The 21,305-nt window shown below is 39.9% G+C and overlaps 1 protein-coding gene across 1 annotated transcript; it reads left to right on the top strand.

Annotated features, from left to right (window-relative positions):
• The first annotated feature begins 744 nt into the window (after nucleotides 1–744).
• atoh1.L (atonal bHLH transcription factor 1 L homeolog) lies at nucleotides 745–2,690 on the top strand. Its single transcript, XM_018252153.2, has one exon. The coding sequence runs from the start codon at nucleotides 856–858 to the stop codon at nucleotides 1,645–1,647; it is 792 nt and encodes a 263-aa protein (XP_018107642.1). The 5' UTR covers nucleotides 745–855; the 3' UTR covers nucleotides 1,648–2,690.
• Nucleotides 2,691–21,305: the final 18,615 nt, after the last annotated feature.

The raw sequence follows: 21,305 nt of genomic DNA, 5'->3' as shown, positions 1-21,305 counted from the left end.
TACATTTCGCTCAGTATGGATCCATTTGTGGATAGATGACTATGAAGATTTTCATGTGTTTTTAGATATACCTATACTAGATATTTGTGGATAAAGTTTGTACAACAAGCAACGCGTCTTGTGTAGCGCCCGGGGTCAGTCTGATGCAGTTGGGTATCACAGTCCCTTGTCCCTGGGCTGCTGAGGGGACGTATATTTCAAGCATTGCTTTTAACACATGCTCGCTTCCTTGCTGTCCCCGATTGCCAGACACAGAGTCAATGAAATTGTGCAGCACACACAGCCGTACAACAGACTAGGGCTCTTACAACACAGTATGAATGTCTATTGTACTGTAAATCCAGTAGCCTGAGTGACTCATTAGCGCTGCCTGTGAGGAGAATAGAAAGTAGAGTGCAGCATGGGAATGTACTGCGGCGGCGCCAGAGCAGCGCTAATAGCTCCTATGTACATCCCACCTGTATTTGTCCCCTCGTAGGCACGTGTGCAGGTAAGTAGTATTATTCCGCTGTATATACCGGACTAAGTACGCACGCCCTTACACACACAAACACACACACACACACATCAAGGTCTCTCCCAATTGGCTCCCAGCACGCGACACCCGCTCGCTCCCATTGGCTCCTGTGACACGCGACTGGCGCGGGGCTTGGATCTGAGACTGTGGGGGGAGGAGGGGGCGGCACGCGGGTGGGGTGTGGGGGGGCAGTGCGGCGCGTGCCGCTTTTAAAGGGGCCCCTCGCCCGCAGCAACCGGAGAGGAGTTTTGAGCACGCGACTCGTGTGTGTCTGTCCGGAGAGCACTGCCCCGGGGCCACTCTGCGCACTTGTCGGGACTTATTCGCACTTACCTGTCATGGCCCGTCTGCTACACGGCGCTGCTACTGCCGCTGACTGGTGCGAGCTGAAGGAGCTTCCATCCGAGGCCGGGCTCTTGGCCAGAGATTACCTACTAGACAGCAGCGACCCCCGCGCCTGGCTCTCCGCCACTTCCCTGCAAAGTCGCCCTGAGTACGTGCTGCACCCCCCGGGCCGGGCGCACAAGGTGCGGGAACTGTGCAAACTGAAGGGGCTGCGGGATGATGATGATGAGGAGGAGGATGATGAGGAGGAGGAAGAGAGATCCGAGGGGCTGTGCAGACACAGGGGTCCCCCTGGCAAGGGCCCTGGTGGGGTTCAGAAGCAGAGGAGACTGGCAGCCAATGCCAGGGAGAGGAGGAGGATGCACGGGCTCAATCATGCCTTCGATCAGCTCCGTAATGTCATCCCTTCCTTCAATAACGACAAGAAACTCTCCAAATACGAGACCCTGCAGATGGCTCAGATCTACATCAACGCCCTGTCCGACCTGCTGCAGGCGCCCCCCGACTCCAGAGATCCCCCCTGCCCGCCCACCTACCAACTGCATTCGGGGCCAGAGCCCAGGTTAGGCCAGTCTGGCAGCTGCATGAGATTCTCCGGAGACTTCCCCGGACAGTCCCCTCTCAGCTTCCAATTCCAGGAGGGAGCTGCTCTTTCCCAGAAGGGAATAGGATCTGCCCCATCTTCATCTTCGGGAGAAGACAGCAAGACATCGCCAAGATCTCATCGGAGTGACGGCGAATTCTCCCCTCATTCGCACTACAGCGATTCAGACGAGACCAGTTAGACGCACAGACACTGGGACTCATCACAGACGCTCATATGTCTTCCACAATCTTGGTGCGCTGCACAAAGACTACCCGATCGAATTTTCAGCAAACAGGCGTCAACTAGACACCACTTTTTTGACTTTTTCCCATTTGGGAATGTACCAGTCTCAAACTTTCTTAGTAGAACGGGTATGGGGTGGGAGCCATTAGAATTATGAATAGCCAACCTGCCATTCTGGCCTGTTGAACTACAACTACCAGCATCCCGTGACAGCCAAAGGCTAGCGTTGGATCCTGGGAATTGTGGCACAACAGCAGCAGCTGAAAAGACTGGAATGTTTGTCACTTCTGGTCAACAAGGTGTGATTGCCATTAACCCTTGCATTGCCAGGAAGGTCTAAACAACCTGCTCCACACATTACCTGGCACTGAATGGGTTACACGTTTTGTATCTTAAATATGTATTCTGTTTTGCATAGCCTGCGACATTTCCCTTGGCTGTGCCAAGTCGCACGGTGCCTGTCCTTTAATCTTGTTTCTTCAGCCCAAATTAAATGAGTTAATGCTTGCCACCTCTCTGCATAATGAAATGTATCCTGACTGCCTATTGCAACGTCTTCCAGGAAAAAAATTTTTAATGGCATCTGACCCAACATATTGTAAATATTCGCTGCCTTCCCGTGTAAATAACTGAGATATCCTAGTTTTTTATACTTTATATAGCGTCATGCGACACTGCACTTTAATTACCAGCGATGGCAAAAGAATTACGTGAACCACAGACAGAGGGAAATAAATATAATTCAGTCTGCCAATCTGCAAACAAGGTTTTTTTTTATTTTAGTTAAGCCACTTATTTAATGATTCTGAATTCGCAAAGGGGAGGGAAATTGGTTGTGTCAAAAAACTGTTTATGTCTCTATTCTTTGGCTTGTGATTTTTAGATAATTATTTATTGTTGCGTTTGCTAAGTTTTCCTCGTTTTTTTTTTTTTTTACTTTTTCTATGAAAAAAACCTTTTTAATTTGAAATTTAGCACCATACACTGCAATTGTTTATTTACTTTTTTTGTGAGAACAACGAAAATAAATAATAAAATAAACACAAAAACGACGGTTGTTTTTCATTTAAATGTACACAATGCAATGATATTTGTTTGATCACCAAAGCAGCTACCAAAGTAAAACAGTTTGGCTCAGGCAAAGAGTCACATGAAATAATATTACACAGCGCTAAAGTTCAACTGAGTATTTGGTTTACAGGCGATCTAATGAGGTTTTGGTAACGATCACCTATTTGATATCATGAATAATAGAATTAAATCTCAGAAAATGAAGAATAAAACATAGACTTTTGATGATCTCATGCATTCCGTTACAACTACAGTTCGGTTAGTGTCGCAAACATTTATAATAAAAAATGACTTATTTTGGGGATTTGTAAGCAAACGAACGTTTCAGTCCCCGAACATATCTGAGCGGGTGTTCAAAGGTGACAACGTGTTATAATTTTGTTTTACAGAGCAATGAAAAAGTGTAATATACACGCAGAAATAACTAGTCTTCATCAAACCTAAATGATGACCCCCGTTCTTAATGATACAGCTTTAAAAACAAAAAAAAAGTATTTTCCCGTGCTGTAACAAATATAAATGTGCTACTGGGTATTTTATTAAACACCACCATCTATACAACATTCGTTTTGTTTAAGGGTAAACGGCATTTTTCAGTGGAAATACACTGCATTCACAATTCCGGTAGTTTAGTTTTAAAGTGATTTCGTTTTAATCTTGCAGTGGTTCTTTATATCTTGCAGTGTTTGAAATAAATGCTTAGCATTTATTTGTGATACAAATAGGTGCAATATGCAACAGATTAATGGGGTTGTTCTCCAGATTAATGGGGTCGTTCACCTTCAAACACTTTTTTTTCAGTTCAGTTGGTTTCAGATAGTTCCCCATAAATAAAAACCTTTTCCAATTACTTTCCATTTTCTTTTTGTGACCGTTTTTCTAATATTGAAGTGTAGCGTTTTATTTTCACCTTCTAAAGCATCTCTGGGAGGGGGTCGCCGACTCTTTAAACTGTTCTAAATGGATACATTTAGTTGATACATTTGTTATCTTTAGCCCTGCTGAGCAGAATCCATGAGATTCATGACAGCTGTTAAAATTGATACAATAGATGCTAATACTTTACAGATGCTGCTGAGAAATGTTTCAACTAATAAATGTATCAAATTCAAAATGCTTCAGGATCACTGAGCTGCCAGACTTAAAGACAGGAACTTTAAACTTAAATTTTGGAACAATGGTAAAAAAATAAAAGATAGAAAGCAATTGGAAAAAGTCTTTATTTCTGGTGTACAATCTGAAAACAACTCAGCTGAAAGAAGTGTTTGGAAGGTAAACAAGCACGTTTCCTTAATATTAATATGTGCTACCACCAACTCACTGATCAGTAGTCATGAGCCCAAGATTACTCACTATTTCGAACAGGAGAGAAAAGTCCACATTAGTCAGATCAAACAAAGGTAGCGTCTAACATTTGTTCCCTGCTGTTTGGTTTGAATTGTTAGGGAACTTACAAGGGTATCATCTCTACCCTTCTATTTTTCTTTCCACTTTGGCAAACAGTAAAAGGACAGAAAGCACGTGCGACAGACTTAAGGGACTGATCTGTCAACGGGATCCCTCTATATTACAGAGCAATCTAGTGTGTCTTTTCTCTGGGAAGGGTAAAGGAGAAGTCTCCATGCTATGTTTTCAGTGATTAGATCCTGTAAAATTGCATCAGGTGATGATAACTTGGTCCAGGAGCAAAATGCACCTGTCCCTTTGATAACCTCTTGCTCTGGGAGGCTCGCAGTATTGCAGATACCTATCAGGGATCCTATTGCTGAATGAATCAAGTTAACGCTGTTTGTCCCTGTACCTTGGCATTAGCCGAACCTTCTGCATTTCCTTAGCAGGTGAAAAGTTCAAAAAACTCCATATTTCATACCTTGGAGAGACAAAGATTAAGAGTTGAATATATTTCAGGTACCTCCATTTCCACTATCTTGGTTAACTAAATAAAATCCCTCTAGTTGAGGTATGAACTGGAATAAATCCATGATCTCATTGTATGAAACCCTACTTAACTGCTGCTATTATTATGCCTTTCTTTCTTTCTTTCTTTCTTTCTTTCTTTCTTTCTTTCTTTCTTTCTTTCTTTCTTTCTTTCTTTCTTTCTTTATTTCTTTTAATTTTAGTTGGATTTTCCAGATCTTCGCCTCACCCAGACTTGGCAGCAGAAATTCTTCCACTTCATTAGCAAGCTGTAACATATAGCTGCAGGTTGCTGCAATCTCATTAATATTTTTGGAAAGTCGAACATTGAGCGTTACACAGAGCACATTCCCCATATGCCATGCTGGCTGACTCCTTTAGCTCCATTATTAGCAATTAGCCTCTACTTTCTAAAGTCAGTTCCAAGTAACCAAGATACTTAGCTAAGGAATCAAGTATGTGGGCCAGCCAAGCATAGATAATGCTCAACGTACAAACACCCCTTTAGGAGGTAATGACATGCATCACTGGTTTTTAAATACATTTTTATATCTTTATTTTTTATCATACAAATAATGCACATTTTTTTTGTTTAAATGGTTAATAATCACGAATGGTTTTAGATTAATAGAACATGATAAATACATTAATACATCTGGAACTTCCAGTGGTCAGAGAAAACAAGAGATACAGTATACAACCCATCAAGTACATTGCAGGAATCTCATCATTATGAACCAAAAAACTGAAGCAACAAACATAAAAATACACAGAAACATCCAGATATGCACAAACACAAGCAGAAAACAACAGAAAAAAACAATTCATCCAATTGTAGATGATAACCACAAACACAATGCAAACAAACGCAAACATGGAGCAATGTAGATGCAGTCCGAAATTTCATGTAATTGTATATTTGGCCCTTCAAATAGAGAAGTGATGACTTTGGATAGTTACTGAGGCAACACAGTCCCTGTGTACAGGGCAGTATACTATAGAGATAGAAGACTATTGCAACTGCAGGGGATCAGACAGTAAATGGCACCACAAATTGTGATAATCAGATTGAATATATGCTTATGAAATATATCATTTTCTCAAAGTTTAGAGTGGTGCTGTAGGGCCTCAATGCCATAGCCCTTGCACTCACTTTGAGAACATTTTCTTTCCATTCCTATTATTTGATAGCTTTTAGTGGCAGTTTATAGCTTCCCATTGGAACCACTGTAGGGGTGCTGGCACTCTCCCCATGAATGGGAGCCAATTCAGGGAGCAGGCATGGCAAATGTTTAAAGTTAGGGGAAGTGTGGTGGGCCTTGGGTAATGTGAGTTCTTGCTAATTAGAAGAGGATGACAAAAGAGGGCTGGCAGCAATCTATCCAAGCCCTGCGCTTGGATGCCTGTCAGCTGGTGAGCGCACTCTCTATTCACTGCACTCCTTGGGGATCTAAAACCACCTCTCTCCCTACCAACTTGCACTGTTTTAAGAACAATCAGCACCCCCACCTTCTATTCAGTTCCACAAGTGACAGCACTTTAACCCACCCACTCCCTAGCCTGCTATAGACACATACTATATTCTCAAAATAGCCTTGGGAAGTAGCAATAGCTACAGCTTTACTAGAGCACCTACATATATAATGGCAGCATTAGCAGTGTATGCCTCCTCTGTAGTACTTGAAAATGCTTTGTTTTCTCTCATCAATCAGCAGTAAGCCCATCATAGCTTGACTTACATTATTACACTACAGTATAGTCATATGACACATAGGACACATTCCTTTAGTGCCTTGTATGGTGTGTGTCTAACACACATTATCTGCCTTTCATCTACTTTTCCATCTTTCTTTTTCTACCTTTTATCTATATTTCTATATGTTTCTATCTCTCTGTATCTGCTATCAATATATAAGTCTTGCTTTTATCGCCATTATATAGACGACGTATTGGATTGTCCCAGTTTGCGCTACTGTACTGCGATTAAGTAGCTATAGTCCCAGTGCTTGCGACACAAACCCATAGCAAAGCCATAATAGGTTAATGGGTAACGGTAAATGAAAGCCAGACTAGGGTGTGCAACTTTAGGAAGGTGCACGTTTCGGCAGTATCAAGGTATACATCTAATAAATACCTTGTAACCCTGGAAGGTTTCACTAATATTTGATTGTGTGTGAGTATTTAATTACAATGAACATACATTTTTGTCATTGCGTGTGTTTTCTCTTTAATTGTTTACTTCCCCTTGAGCAGAGTGGATAAGGCTAACAGGGGTTAAAGTTTCGTCCTGCGGAGCACAATGGAACCAGGACGCAGGGGGAGGTGATAAGCCTGATAGAAAGGTGCAACTCAAAACCAAGCAGTTTAGCAGGTGCCGGGATATGAGCGAGTCGCTTCCCTACTGTAGGGCCGTACAGTTTCCTCTATTCAGCTCTGATACCCGCAGGGAGACAGGAGATACTTCGGCTGCAATAGCCCAGGCTCTCATCAGCCCAAATGAATTGCTTCTTTCACCTCCAGCTTTCAAGCCGCATATGAGAAAAGAAGGCGCAGAATAAAAGTCCGACCCATGGAAAGCAGTAGCTCTGAAGTGGTGTCAGGTGGCACAGAGTGCTTTTGTGGCTTTACACAAGACAAGAAGTGTCAGAGGACAAGTTTACATGACAAACCTATTTCCCTACACTGACGAAGGCCTCCTTTGCCCCCAGAAATGAGATCAAATTTAAGTGCCTTATGGGAAAATACTTTGTCAGCGCTAGTTATGAAGCTGCACTGTACATGTACTCTTTACTTTTATCTTACTACACTATTCCTGGCCCTAGTTATACAGTTGTACTGTACATGTACTCTTTCCTTTTATCTAACTACACTATTCCTGGCCCTAGTTATACAGTTGTACTGTACATGTACTCTTTCCTTTTATCTAACTACACTATTCTTGGCCCTAGTTATACAGTTGTACTGTACATGTACTCTTTCCTTTTATCTTACTACACTATTCTTGGCCCTAGTTATACAGTTGTACTGTACATGTACTCTTTCCTTGTATCTTACTACACTATTCCTGGCCCTAGTTATACAGTTGTACTGTACATGTACTCTTTCCTTTTATCTTACTACACTATTCCTAGCCCTAGTTATACAGTTGTACTGTACATGTACTCTTTCCTTGTATCTTACTACACTATTCCTGGCCCTAGTTATACAGTTGTACTGTACATGTACTCTTTCCTTGTATCTTACTACACTATTCCTGGCCCTAGTTATACAGTTGTACTGTACATGTACTCTTTCCTTTTATCTTACTACACTATTCCTGGCCCTAGTTATACAGTTGTACTGTGCATGTACTCTTTCCTTTTATCTAACTACACTATTCTTGGCCCTAGTTATACAGTTGTACTGTACATGTACTCTTTCCTTTTATCTTACTACACTATTCCTAGCCCTAGTTATACAGTTGTACTGTACATGTACTCTTTCCTTGTATCTTACTACACTATTCCTGGCCCTAGTTATACAGTTGTACTGTACATGTACTCTTTCCTTGTATCTTACTACACTATTCCTGGCCCTAGTTATACAGTTGTACTGTACATGTACTCTTTCCTTTTATCTTACTACACTATTCCTGGCCCTAGTTATACAGTTGCACTGTGCATGTACTCTTTCCTTTTATCTAACTACACTATTCTTGGCCCTAGTTATACAGTTGTACTGTGCATGTACTCTTTCCTTCACAATTAGGACGCTATTCCTGATCCTAACTATAGAGTTGCATTGTTGCTGTACAGTTTACTTCCCACTTACTACACTATATCCTGCCCTAATTATACAGTTATGCTGTAGCTGTATTGTTTCCATCCAATTTACTACACTATTCCTGGTCTTAGTAATATAGTTGTACTGTTTGTATCTGTTCAGTGCAAGTGCAAGTAAACCTACCACACACAAGTACAATACTGTTGTACAGGGCCGCCATCAGGGGGGGGACAGGGGATTCAAGTGTCCCGGGCCTGAAGGGGGGCACGACAGTGCTGCACTTTCGAAAGAGCTAGGCCCCCCTTGACAGCACCAAAGCCGTGCTACCATTTTCGAAGTCCCGAACAGCCGAAATGCGGAAGTGCCAAAAAGCCGAACAGCCGAAGTCCCGAAGCTGCGAAAAGACCCGAAGTCACGAAAACAGCCGAAATTGAAGTCCTGAAGAGGTGAAAAGACCCAAAGTCATGAAACTCTGGCGTTTGTTATTGTTGTACTTTACATTTCATTCCTTGCACTTTCTTCCTATTGCAGCATCTCCTTATGATGACATAAATATGTTTTGCACCATTATTAACTAACTTGGGGATACCAGTTTGTCCCCACTGGGCCCTTTTATACCTCCTGCCCCTTCAAAGAACAGGGTGTACTTCATGTATACATAATAGATAGATAGATAGATAGATAGATAGACAGATAGATTTATCCTTCTGCTTTACACTTTGAGTTTATTAGCCTAAAAAGTCTGTTTCCTAGTTGTAGGCTGTATTTCACATGGATATCCCCAGTTTAAATACACAGGCTCTGAGATGCCATAAAAACTAGACACACTCACGTACAACTTTCCAGGGGGGTAGTTAAAGGTGCTGACAATATACTTTGCCAGTGCATCTAATTTGCTGTTGTGTCCATGTTCATTGTGATAGTGCCCAAGATAAAAAATAAACCTACAGATGAGTGTAGTAGTAGTAGGAAATAGTTAAAGCTTTTATCCAGTGCACTGAAAATTAGATAAAGTCCAGAATTGAAGTGAACAAATAAAACACTCATGCCTCTTGTTATCCTGCTAGTTACAATATATTTCCCCTCTCGTATCCCTGTATTGTTTCACTTGCTGTCCTCTTATGCCTGGGCAGTGGGCACTCACTGGGCTCCTATTCCTATCAATGACAGGCTTTCTAAAGTGTTTTCCAGACCTAGCTGACTTAGCTGCATTTGGTTGACACTTATAGCTCTACTTTTCCCAGTTGGGGCTTTTGGGCAGTTCTGCTCAGTGCTACTCGGCTCTGACGAATTCTCAAAGTATTTGGAGATGGGACCCTGGTAAGTATTTTCTCTATACGCCTGCTTCCTCTGTCTATCTGTAGTCTCATTTGTGCCATTAATTCTGCTGTTTTGCTTCTTCTTCTTCTTCTTCTTCTTCTTCTTCTTCTTCTTCTTCTTCTTCTTCTTCTTCTTCTTCTTCTTCTTCTTCTTCTTCTTCTTCTTATAAACCCAATTGCTCACCTTTTTTTCTATTGTTTGCCCACACTTCCACTATGCTCAGTGGTATATGATTAACTTGGATTTATTATATATAATAATAATACAAATATGAGGGCCACTGGCAAACTCAGTGCCATAATGTTGCAAGGCAGCACTGCAATGATTTGTTTTACTTTGAAATACTATATTGTTTCAACTATACAGACAGCTTGACAGAAAGATAGACAGACAGATATATAAATAGATCCCCTGTTTATTGTATTCTTGATATGACTTGGAAAGCTGTATTAAAGTATGGGGCTATTTGCTGATGAGCTACACATTTCCCCCAGATGTATGCCAGGTTAATTGACTGGCATTTAAAATGTTAAATATGTATTCTAATTCATGTCATTTTTTAAAGTTTCTGTTGGATATTATTTTTGCTTGCAAGAATATTTGGTGTGACTACACCTGAAGTCAAGGACAAAGGAAAATGATTTGCTATCTTATGATAGTTTCTATACAGGCTAATTATCCCAGTTTTTTTGTCTCTATACTGACACAGATACTCATGCAGTAATGTACCCCCTTATAGGACCCTCAACTTCATGCACATGGGTGTTACTGCTTCTCTGAGATTTTAAATATGTAAAGCTGTATGGATATTAATGTGTATGGCACGTCTAGTGGGATTAAAGCTGCAAATGCATCTGATGCATATACACAGACAAATACACACAAACATATACAAAGAAATCACACGTATGCATAGCCCACAGAAAAGAATGCTCATACTTACCTGGAAAATTACATGGCTAAAAGGTTGCAGGGATACCCAAAAGAGATGCCCTATCAGAACCTTCAGCTACTACCATTGTAGAGCACAGGTTACATTACCTTAAAAGCAGGATAGGATCCTGGAAGTAGACAATGGTAGATAAGGATATGTTCTTTATCACTTATCAGCTATAACACAGATATAGGTGCCAGGGGTGTTTAAACAAAAAGTAAGGGCAGAGACACATGGGAAGATTTGGGGAGATTTAGTCGCCCTGCTAATCTCCCCGGAAAGCCTTCCCACCGGCTAGGATCTAAATCGAAACTAAATCTCCCTGAATCTTCCCGTGTGTCTCTGCCCTAACAAGCAGAAAGGCTCACAACACTGTATATAACTCTTTTGACCATTCTTGAGATACTTCAAATGAAAATATTTGTACCACTATACCATGGGTCGCTGCATTGATCCAACATTTCAACAGAGTTGTATTGCCACTTTAAACCTTGTGTTATTTAGTTAACAGACCTGTTGTTTCACTGTGACCTTTCTCAAGGAAATAAAGCAAATTTTGTGTATTTATAAAATATACAATTATTATTATGTCTATTTATTCATCATAATTTAGTGCCACCTTAAACTCAGTCAGTGCCCTGTTTTGCCCCCAGCAGTCCTAAACTGGCTGTCATAATCTGCGAAGCAGGATCCCTGGAACTGCTTGGGAGATTGTACTGTTTTTTGAGCAGGAGAAACCTGGGCTTCAACACTCTCTTGGGGCCCCAAAACTTTTTGTTGTGGACTGTCAGGGAACAAAAACAGAGTTTTATCCAAAGTGTTGTGCAGCAGAGGGTCAGACAGAATCGTGATGAAGGCAGGCTTTGATTGTCAATTTCCAGGAAACCAAAGCAGACAAAAACTGTAGTACACAGAGTCAGTTTGGGCAAGAAGTGGGGAATTGAAAAAGCCTTTTATTTTAAAATGGTGCCAGAAGTGATGTCAAAATGGCACAATGCTGCTATGTCCATAATAAAGTGGAGGAGTCCTAGATGCATGTTGCTAAGGGCTCAAACAGGCACAATCAATATCTGCTGCTTTTTGACCCGATATCTATAGAGGAGGTTGTCTTGGATGGGCCATACATGGGCAGACTTGGTCTGAAGGGGCCCATGTATAGAGAGATTTTTTATTAGGAAATTTTTATTAGGCTTCACAACCTTCTTAGACAATTATTGGATGAAGTGGTGTAACCAGAGGTTGCTGGTCCAAAAAAAACCATTTTAGGGCTCCTGACCCATCAGTATATGGGGAATATGATATGATTGTCAAATAATACATATACTGAAACTGAAAACATCAAGAGACATCCAATGAGCACATTATACCCGAAGTTCCCCCTATTAGCTCTTGGATACGCTATCTCTATTATAACCCTGTGTAAGCTGCCCACTTAGTGGAGGCCTGAAAAAGTATAGAGTTCGGTATGGAACAAACTCTCCTAGGGTCACATAAGAATCTGTCATCTAGAACCCACTTTCACAGCAATTAGATGTAGATGTGAGAGAATCCATTTAAAATAATCTCTTAAAGCTATCCTTCCTGATGATTCATGGCAAACTAATAAATCTCAATGCAAGGCCAGGCACACCCACTTTAGCAAACACTAGTGAAATTACTAGTGAAACAGTTAGCTAGTATCTTGTAACCATTCTCTTATCTACAGACAACATTTTCAAATGACACATGCAGGATCCCTGTTCAGTTCCTGCTCATAGGGAGGTAACAAAATAAAAGGGAAAGATAAATATTCACTTTTATAAATTAACCATGGTTAGAAAGTTGAAGAGACAGCAGTTTCTGGATTAGCTCTGACATCTGGTATATTTGTACTCCCATTGCACTAATACATGGTAGTAGGCTAAGGAACTGCTCTTCAGGTTTATAACAGGCAAAAAAAGATGCTTATTTATTATTTACCTTGACAGCCTAGTTAGCTGTAATAACAACAAACAAAATTGTGGTAATTATTATTCCTTATTTTTCCACACCAACGTTTTTGAGCTGATTTCTTGATAAATGAGTTAAATTCGTGGATGGGTGTTAGGTTGACTTTGTTTTAATAAAATAAATTAGATAAAATCAAGTTTTAATAAATAAATAATAATAAATAAACCCCTTTCTAGCCTTTATCAATCAAAAGAAATATATGTATGCCTTAATTACAAAGTTCCAAATGGTAAAGTTCCATTTTCATCACTTTTAGCTGCATTATGTCAGCATTACTTATTTACGCTGGACTTCATGAGCATATTGCTCAGTTCAGTACTGAATCGTTCAGACATATTCGTTAAAATGGTTGCACAACGTTTATTAAAGGTTGAATTTTAGTGGTATTAGAGCTTTTTGAAACCACAATCATACTAATTTTCTCTAAAACTAAAAATGCCATGAAAGTCATTAAAAGATCTGACTTTAAAAATTATGAACAGAAAAAAACACTGAACAATGTGCAAAAAAATATGAAAACCCTCTAAAAATCTGAATTGCTAAAAAAAAAGAGATCCAATAGGAATCGACGGAACTCCCATTGACTTCTATAGGTCCTTGATTGCTTTTACTTGGCGGAGTTCTGTGTTCGAGTTTTTTGTGGCTTTTACACTTTTACATTTTTAAATTTTAAGAGAAATTTTTAAAAATGTTTAGTGTTAAATGATAATAATGTTTAATGTTAAGGGTTAATTTGCCCCAGTCAGACAGTTAAATGTTGTAGTAGTTTTTTAATTTACAGCTTGAAAACATCCATGCACAATGGCTTCATGCACACACATAATAACACTGTCCCCTGTAAATTGAATAAATAGTATATATCTTAAATAAAAAGAAATAATAATATGCTTATTTTAAAACCTTTAAAATTCAGCATTTCTAGCCAAGTTCATTTTAAATACCCAACTTATTGTGCTAACCCAAAGATTCAACAGCCACGGAACAGTAAAAATCTGTGCCTTCAAAATTGTTAAACCTGATCTTGTTATGTCATTTTTGAGTGTCAGTGATACTGCCCATGCTCAGTGTGCTTACTGTGGGATTGGGGGAAATCATCAAAACAGTGTCACAAACTGAATTATTGAAGCTGTACATGATTGATTATGAATCAGTTCCAATGCAGAATACACTCACTGCTCCCATGTAATATGAATCATGATTAATTAGTTATTTACCATGAATAGCATTGTATATTGTGAGTTGGTTCAGGTAACTGACTGCCCAGAGCATGTGCTGTCAATCAGAAGAAAAGAAGATGGAGAGGTAATGAGAAAAATTTTTAGGGCACAGATCTTCACTGTTAAAGGATTGAGGTGTCAAAGGGCTGATACAGAAGGCAAAAACATAACATTAAGTATTTCTAGTCTACTTATTTGTTAGGGTTTTATTCTCCTTTAGCCTCATTGGAAATGCAGATTTTGCAGGCACTGCTGAAGATTATATCGGATGGGGCCAATGGGAAAGTTGAATCATTGTGCCGAACTTTTATTTCCTCCCAGTTGGCTCCCATGAACTTTTGGACCACAGCAGTTGCAACACCTATGAGATTATGTTGGTTTTGCTTACCAAAACTGTGTTGAAATTAATGTCCTCCAGTTACTACACTTATGTGAATAGGTGTGTCTGATATTTATATCTTACAAACTACAATTTTGTGTTTCTGTTGCCAGCCCCTGATAGAGAATTATGGTAGTTACTGTTGCACAAGACACAAGGCTTGGTTGGTTTGAATCTCTTCACCCACTTGCCAAAAATAATCTTGAATATAGATTTTTAAGGAAAAAAATACAAGTTTATATAAAATAAAATTTGTTGTTACAAAAAGCCTGTTTCTTTAGGTTTGGATTTCAGTCCTTTTTTTCAAGGAAGTGACCTTTTCATTTGCATTCTGTGTTCTGCTATTGAAAAAGACTGAAATGGACACTGACACTATTATGGTTTCTGTTCAGATGTCCCTTTTTGCCATAGTAACATAAGTGCACAGAGGAGATGGGACAAACAGCTCATTCATACCTGCACAGTCTATTTTGTTTCACAAATGCCTGAAAGTTGACAGACAAGAGCCAACATTTTAATGGCATTTGTTTTTATTTTTCACGGCTATATTTTAAGCTTTCAATTTCTAATTACTAAATTGTAACCTAATACAATTTCTGCATATCATATTTTGTGATGAACAGCATTTGTTTTACATTTAAATATAAAATACACTACACACAATAATAGTAACATTTTGGCCATTATGTATCTAAACATCTCTTGATCTCAATTGGAACACTCACTGCTAAGTTCCAAAATTTCCCTGGAGGAAACAATTGCAGAAGATTTATTTGTCAGGACCTTGTTTTTTGTTGTTGTTTTTTTAGGCAACTGGTCAACCAAAAGCAAGTGTCAGCGGGTATAGGGACCACTCTTGGACTTTGGAAATGCATTTTCTAGATTGATGAAGTCTGATGGATGAATCTGGGTTTGGCAATTGTCAAGAAGATGACTGTAATGCATCTAGTGCATCTGGTTCCAATGTAGGCAAATCTATGCTCCGTACTTGTGCTAAAAGTTTGGGGAAGGCTCCCTGTTTTAGCATGATAATACCCCTGTGCATTGAGTGAAGGTTTTGTCTATATGGGAGCGGAAGAAATGGTCTGGCTAGCACACATTCTTGACCTCAACCTGACTGAACACCTGTGGAATGAATTGAAACACCAACTGTAAGTCAGGCCTGACCATGCAACCTCAAAATGCTTTTGTGGCTGAATGGAAGCAATTCTTTGTCGCAGTGAATTTTTCCAGAGCGAATTTTCACTGCAGTTTCGCAAAAGCATTTGCAGTCGACGAAATCCAGCAATTCGCTGCAAAGTATCTATCATATGTATCTAAGCCTATGTTTACATAAAAGTATGGTATCTACCATACAGAACATATTGAATTCCTGAATCTTATAATAACAGATCTCATACAACAGGCATTTCAACATTTTCAAGGCACTTCACTTTTCTCTTCAAAGTACAGACCAGATTTATTTTGTGTGTGTTTGTACATATAAAACTAAAAGAACAAAGTGTCTCCTTTTTTTGGTGGACTTCGTCAAAAATTAGGTTATCTCTACAGTTTCCCACATACACCTGCAATAAACTTTATTGTAACTGAATTTCTTGTGTTTCAATGTTTTCTAATAATGATTTATTAACCTTGGCAGGTGTTTTCAAGGCTGGGAGGCAGCAAGAGTTGGTAATCTTAACTGATTTTTGGACTATCATAAAATGCCTGCAGAAAAAAAGGCTCTGCTGGGCTCTTGTGAAATGACTCATCATACTGTGTTTTTTAAAATAATAATATAATAATAATAATAATATTCTAAGAAGAAAAAATGAAAATAAAATAAACATATATTATTTAAAAACTTAACTTACCTCTCAGACAACAAAGGACATGTGTTTTCTTAAGCAGCATAAGTAATTTTTATCGCCACAACATGCATAATTCAGATGAAAACACTGCACTACCCATGAGTAAGCACATTGTACACAGTACATTTAATTGAAATCTCTCTTATTTCAGTTGTTATGTTTTGTTCAATGCCATTTAATAGAAAGGGATGGACTGAATATATGATTTTTGTTATACTTCTACTGTATACTGTATATCAGGGATCCCCAACCTTTTGAACCCGTGAGCAACATTCAGAAGTAAAAGGAGTTGGAGAGCAACACTAGCATGAAATATGTTCTTGGGGTGCCAAATAAGTGCTGTGATTGGCTATTTGGTAGCCCCTATGTGGATTGTGAACCTACATTAAGTCTCTGTTGTGCAGTGCACCTGGTTTTTATGCAACCAAAACCTGCCTCCAATCCATAAATTAAAAAATAAGCACCTGCTTTGAGGCCACTGGGAGCAACATCCAAGGGGTTGGAGAGCAACATGTTGCTCACGAGCTACTGGTTGGGGATCACTGCTGTATATAGTTCAACGTTTCTGCATGTATAATGCTTAAAATGTCCCATGTATCAGCTCATATGATATTTGTGTTTACTTATTATTTGCCTGGGGACCTGGGAATCATCTGTATAATTGATACTTGCACAGGCCTATGGAAGTCCAGTTTGCAGCAAAAATTCAAAAAGTGAAAAGAAAAACCCATGGTGGCATCTCCCCATGATTTCTAGATTTGCACTGAGAAAGCAGAATTTGATACCAAGTCCGGACTGAGAATCAAAATAGGCCCTGGCATTTCAGGTACACAGAGGCCCAATCAGCCCACCTAGAGGCCCAAAACAGCCCCCACCAGCCCACTAAATACTGACTTTCTATGGGACCTTATAGCAGCCCCTCTAGCATTTGCCAGAACCCACAGATTGCCAGTCCGGCATGTTTGGTACTATAAAATGTAACTCTTAATCTAATATAGGTTATAATATAACTTGAGAAGAAAAATGAGTCAATATTTTGCCTGAATACTCTGTCACCATGGGGACTTAAAGGGCACCTGTTGGGAAAAATATTATCCCCAACCGCACTAACAGAGCCTGCACTCCAGTTGGGAGTAACAGTAGTTTTTTTCTTATAAAATTGCCTCCGCCAGCGCTAGGCCACCCGCACCTTGAGTGGTCATGTTGGGGCACACACATGCACATAATGAGCAAATGCCACAACTTGCTAATTTTGCAAATGTGCATGACGTTAGAAGCATATTATGCCCCTCCACCAGGGCCACCATCAAGGGGGGACAGGGGGTAGGAGTGTCCCAGACCTGAAGGGGGGCCCAGCAGTGCTCAACTTTCAAAAGAGCCGGACCCCCCTTGACAGCGCCGAAGCCGTGCGCCCATTTCTGAAGTCCCGAACAGCTGAAATGTGGAAGTGCAGAAAAGTCGAACAGCCGAAGTCCCGAATCGGCGAAAAGACCCGAAGCCACCAAAACATTCGAAGCCGAACTCCGGAGGCAGCGAAAAGACCTGAAATCACGAAAATAGCTGAAGCCGAACTCCCGAAGCGGCTAAAAGACACCGAAGTCGGTGAAAAGACCCAAATTCATGAAAGGAGGCAAAGTTGAAGTCCTGAAGCCATGAGTTCATTTCTACTGAACACCAATTTGTGCTTTTTTAATTTTTTTAATCCCCTGGCTACCAATGTATTATTTTAATATTCTATAGGCCCCTGCCACCAATGTTTTTTTTAAAAATATACTTTGGTGCCCCACTTTTTTTTTAACTTGGAAGGGGGGCCCTCATGCCACTGTTTTTTTAAAAAAAATATTCTTTGGGGCCCTATTTTTTTTTAACTTGTAAGCGGGGCCCTGGCACCAATGTTTTTTTTTTATCTTATAGAGGGCCCTGGTCACCAATTATTTTTTTTTAAATTGTATGGGGGCCCTGACCACCAATTTTTAAAAAAACTTTTAAGAGGGGCCCTGGCACCACAGTTTTTTTTAACTTATAAGGGGGCCCTGACCATCAATAGCTTTTTATAACTTGTGTGTGTGGGGGGGGGGTTACCTTTTTTAGCACTAATGTCTGTGTGGTCTTTTAACGGTTGCGTGGAGTGGGCGGGATCTGGGGTGGGGCTTGGGGCAGGGGTGGGTGGGACATCTTTCTTTTGAAATGTTGTCTTGGGTGGGATGTGGGTGGGATGGGGCCCTGTGATTTGATTTCTAATGGCAGCCTTGCCATCCACTATGTACACGACTTGCTCCCGGTGCGAGTGTCCTAGCACAGGCGGGGGGGGGGGCCTTTTTTAAAAAACTACTGTAACCGTTGGTTGAGGATAATATTTTTGCCCAACAGGTGCCCTTTAATGAGAGCCTTGGCCTCAATGTATTTATTTGATTTACATTGGGATATACACAGCTACTGATGAGTTCAGTGTCAATATGGCATTTGATCAGAGATAACTGACACATATTCATTTTTGAACAACTTTTAACTAATATATAGCATAATTGAATATCTGTATGTGGGCTGACATCTCTAACTTAGATTTGCAACAATTGCAGTTGTTTGTGATTGGATAATAAGACATTTCTTAATCCTGATCTATACATGCAGCATAATTGTGGATACCTGTCATAGCAATGTTGTGAATTTTGCCCTTGACAATAAAGGATATACACACCCCATATTGGGAGTAAGTTAGAAATGAAGGGGAGGTTACTATTCACATCACTGCACATAATGTGCAGACTAGTCTGTTATTTAAATTACTCATTACCCATTGGCCTGTTATTTCAAACCAAACTATTCATGATTCTCATTGGCAGGCATCAGCAGAAGGGGTGTGGCTGTAGGAATTTAAGGCCACACTGACAGCCGCCCGGTGCCTTTGACAAACTTTTTTTTTTAAATGAGTGAAATGTGCATCAGGCATTTCTATCTGAGGGGGGTATACTATTTTTAACTTTATGTGACTGCCTGATTATTGACCAATGATACTTAGCGGTGGTGGATGCGCTTCAACTGTGAGCAACTGCACATTATAAAGCTGACACAATACATTTGAGGACTAGAAGGACACCAGGGAAGACTAGTGTTGTACTGGTGTCCTGGTTTGTTTCCCATAGTGAGGCAGGAATAGAGTTGAGGCTGAGCCCACCTGACTCTGCTTTGCCCTAGAATCTAGATTATCGCCGTTGCTGACCAAAGCACACTGCAATAATTGGTCTGAACATGATTTGTGTCTTGGAGCAGGGTTTTTTTTAACTTAGGGGATTTCTGTTTTTTGTCTGGTCTATTGAAATGAATAGCTTTTTTTTTTGTAACTTCTTTTATTGAGTCGTTGAACAGAATAAAAAATTTCACTCACATATTGTACCTTTCACATTTCTAAATTAAGGTCCCCATAGTAGCTGTACTTATTATTCTGTTGTCCCACTAACATAAAAAAAATATTGAGAGAAAAAGCACAACTCAGTTGTAAACATAAATTAAAATAATATAGAAACATAATACTGCTGAAAAGCTGCATTCTTTCACAGTGTTGTCAATTATGTTGAAGATACTCTGAACCCGTTCCCTAAAGAGAATTAGTAGCGTTAGGAGTATGTTGGATTATGTTCTGTTTATTTCTATACGATAACCAAGGTGCCCATATGGCATCATATGAGGAAGTTCTATTTTCATTGTGAGCTGCCATTAGTTCCATTGCCGCCCTAATATCTATATAGGTGATCAGTTGCTGCAGCTGTATAGGACCTCCTGGTTTCCAATACTTAGCTATGATATTTGTGGTAGAATTAAAAAGATGGAAGAGAAGTTTCTTGGTAGACTTAGGGGTATGGTCTGGAAACATCAAAAGCAAAGCCACCTGTGGTTCATAGGGGATGTCCATTTTAAGGTCTGCTGTAATTATATAGTATATTGATTTCCAAATTTGTTATGAGAGGTGGCAGTCCCACCACATGTGCAACAGTGTCCCGTTCTGTCCACAATTTCTCCAGCATAATGGAGAGTGTTGATCCCAGCTTTTATGTAGAGTTGTTGGTGTCATGTGCCACCTATATATCAATTTTTTTATGGGATTCAATATGGTTTGTACATCTCGTAGTTCCAGATAGCACTTGAATTACACCACTGTTCAGAGGTTAAAGTCATTTTAAGGTCTCACTCCCATTTGATCATATAAGGGTATTTGTATTCTGGAGGATCTGTAATAAACATCTGGAAAGTGTACCTCTCATGGACCAACCAGAGGTTGATATTTGTTCCAGGCTGGATTGTTGTGGACGGATTTTGTAGTTTGGCATATGTTGTTTAATCAGGTGTGTTATCCTTATGTGCTTATACCTATCAGGTTCTGCAAGATGGTACTTATCCTGTAGTTCCGGAAATGTTAAGTGTATACGTAGTCTGTGATTGTATTCACACCATTATTTATCCGGGTTCGAAGTGATAAATCCTGCAGGATGTATTGAAGACTGCGTAATGGTGTTCTAGGGGAGAGTAGCTTATCAGTTTTTGATTTATTTCTTTCCTTATCCCAAATTTTCATCACTGTTAAAGATGTGGGTAGTAATGTAGAGCGCTTTGGCCTGTATTGCGGTGGTAACCATAGAAGTTGGGAGATGCTATCTATCAACATGTCTGTTGTTTCCAGATCCAGCCATTGTCTACAAGCTGTGGACTCTGCATTTTGATAGCTGTGTCTACCATAGATGCTCTATAATAAGTATTGAGATTTGGAGGTCCCAGGCCCCCGGATGAGGCTGATTGTTGCAACACTTTAGCAGCTGTACGAGGTCTTTTCCCACTCCATAAGTCATCTTTTGTGGCGGGAGATCTATCTGTATAGTTTGTACAAGCTGGGGGGGATATATTGTAGATAACTGGTATATATATCTCCATTCTTTAGGTTTTTAAACTACCTCTTTAAGAGACACCATGGGGTTAACCAGCCAGAGGTGGGCTGGACATCCAAGGGGTGTTTAATGGAGGTGAGCAGCAGGTGAAAGGTGTAGAAGTTTTTTTACGTGTGGTAACTCACTGCTGAGTTGAACAGAAAAGACTGTCTCTCTAAAAGACTGGAGAGTTCATTCTCTAAAGACTGGATGTTATATGTTTGGCAAGTAAGCTATTCTTATTTTTTGGACTTTTATA

The sequence above is a fragment of the Xenopus laevis genome, chromosome 1L (genome assembly GCF_017654675.1).
Source record: "Xenopus laevis strain J_2021 chromosome 1L, Xenopus_laevis_v10.1, whole genome shotgun sequence".
In the NCBI taxonomy this organism is placed as follows: Eukaryota; Metazoa; Chordata; class Amphibia; order Anura; family Pipidae; genus Xenopus; species Xenopus laevis.
The sequence above is the reverse complement of the archived record's forward strand: the minus strand, read 5'-3'. Positions and strand labels throughout refer to the sequence as shown.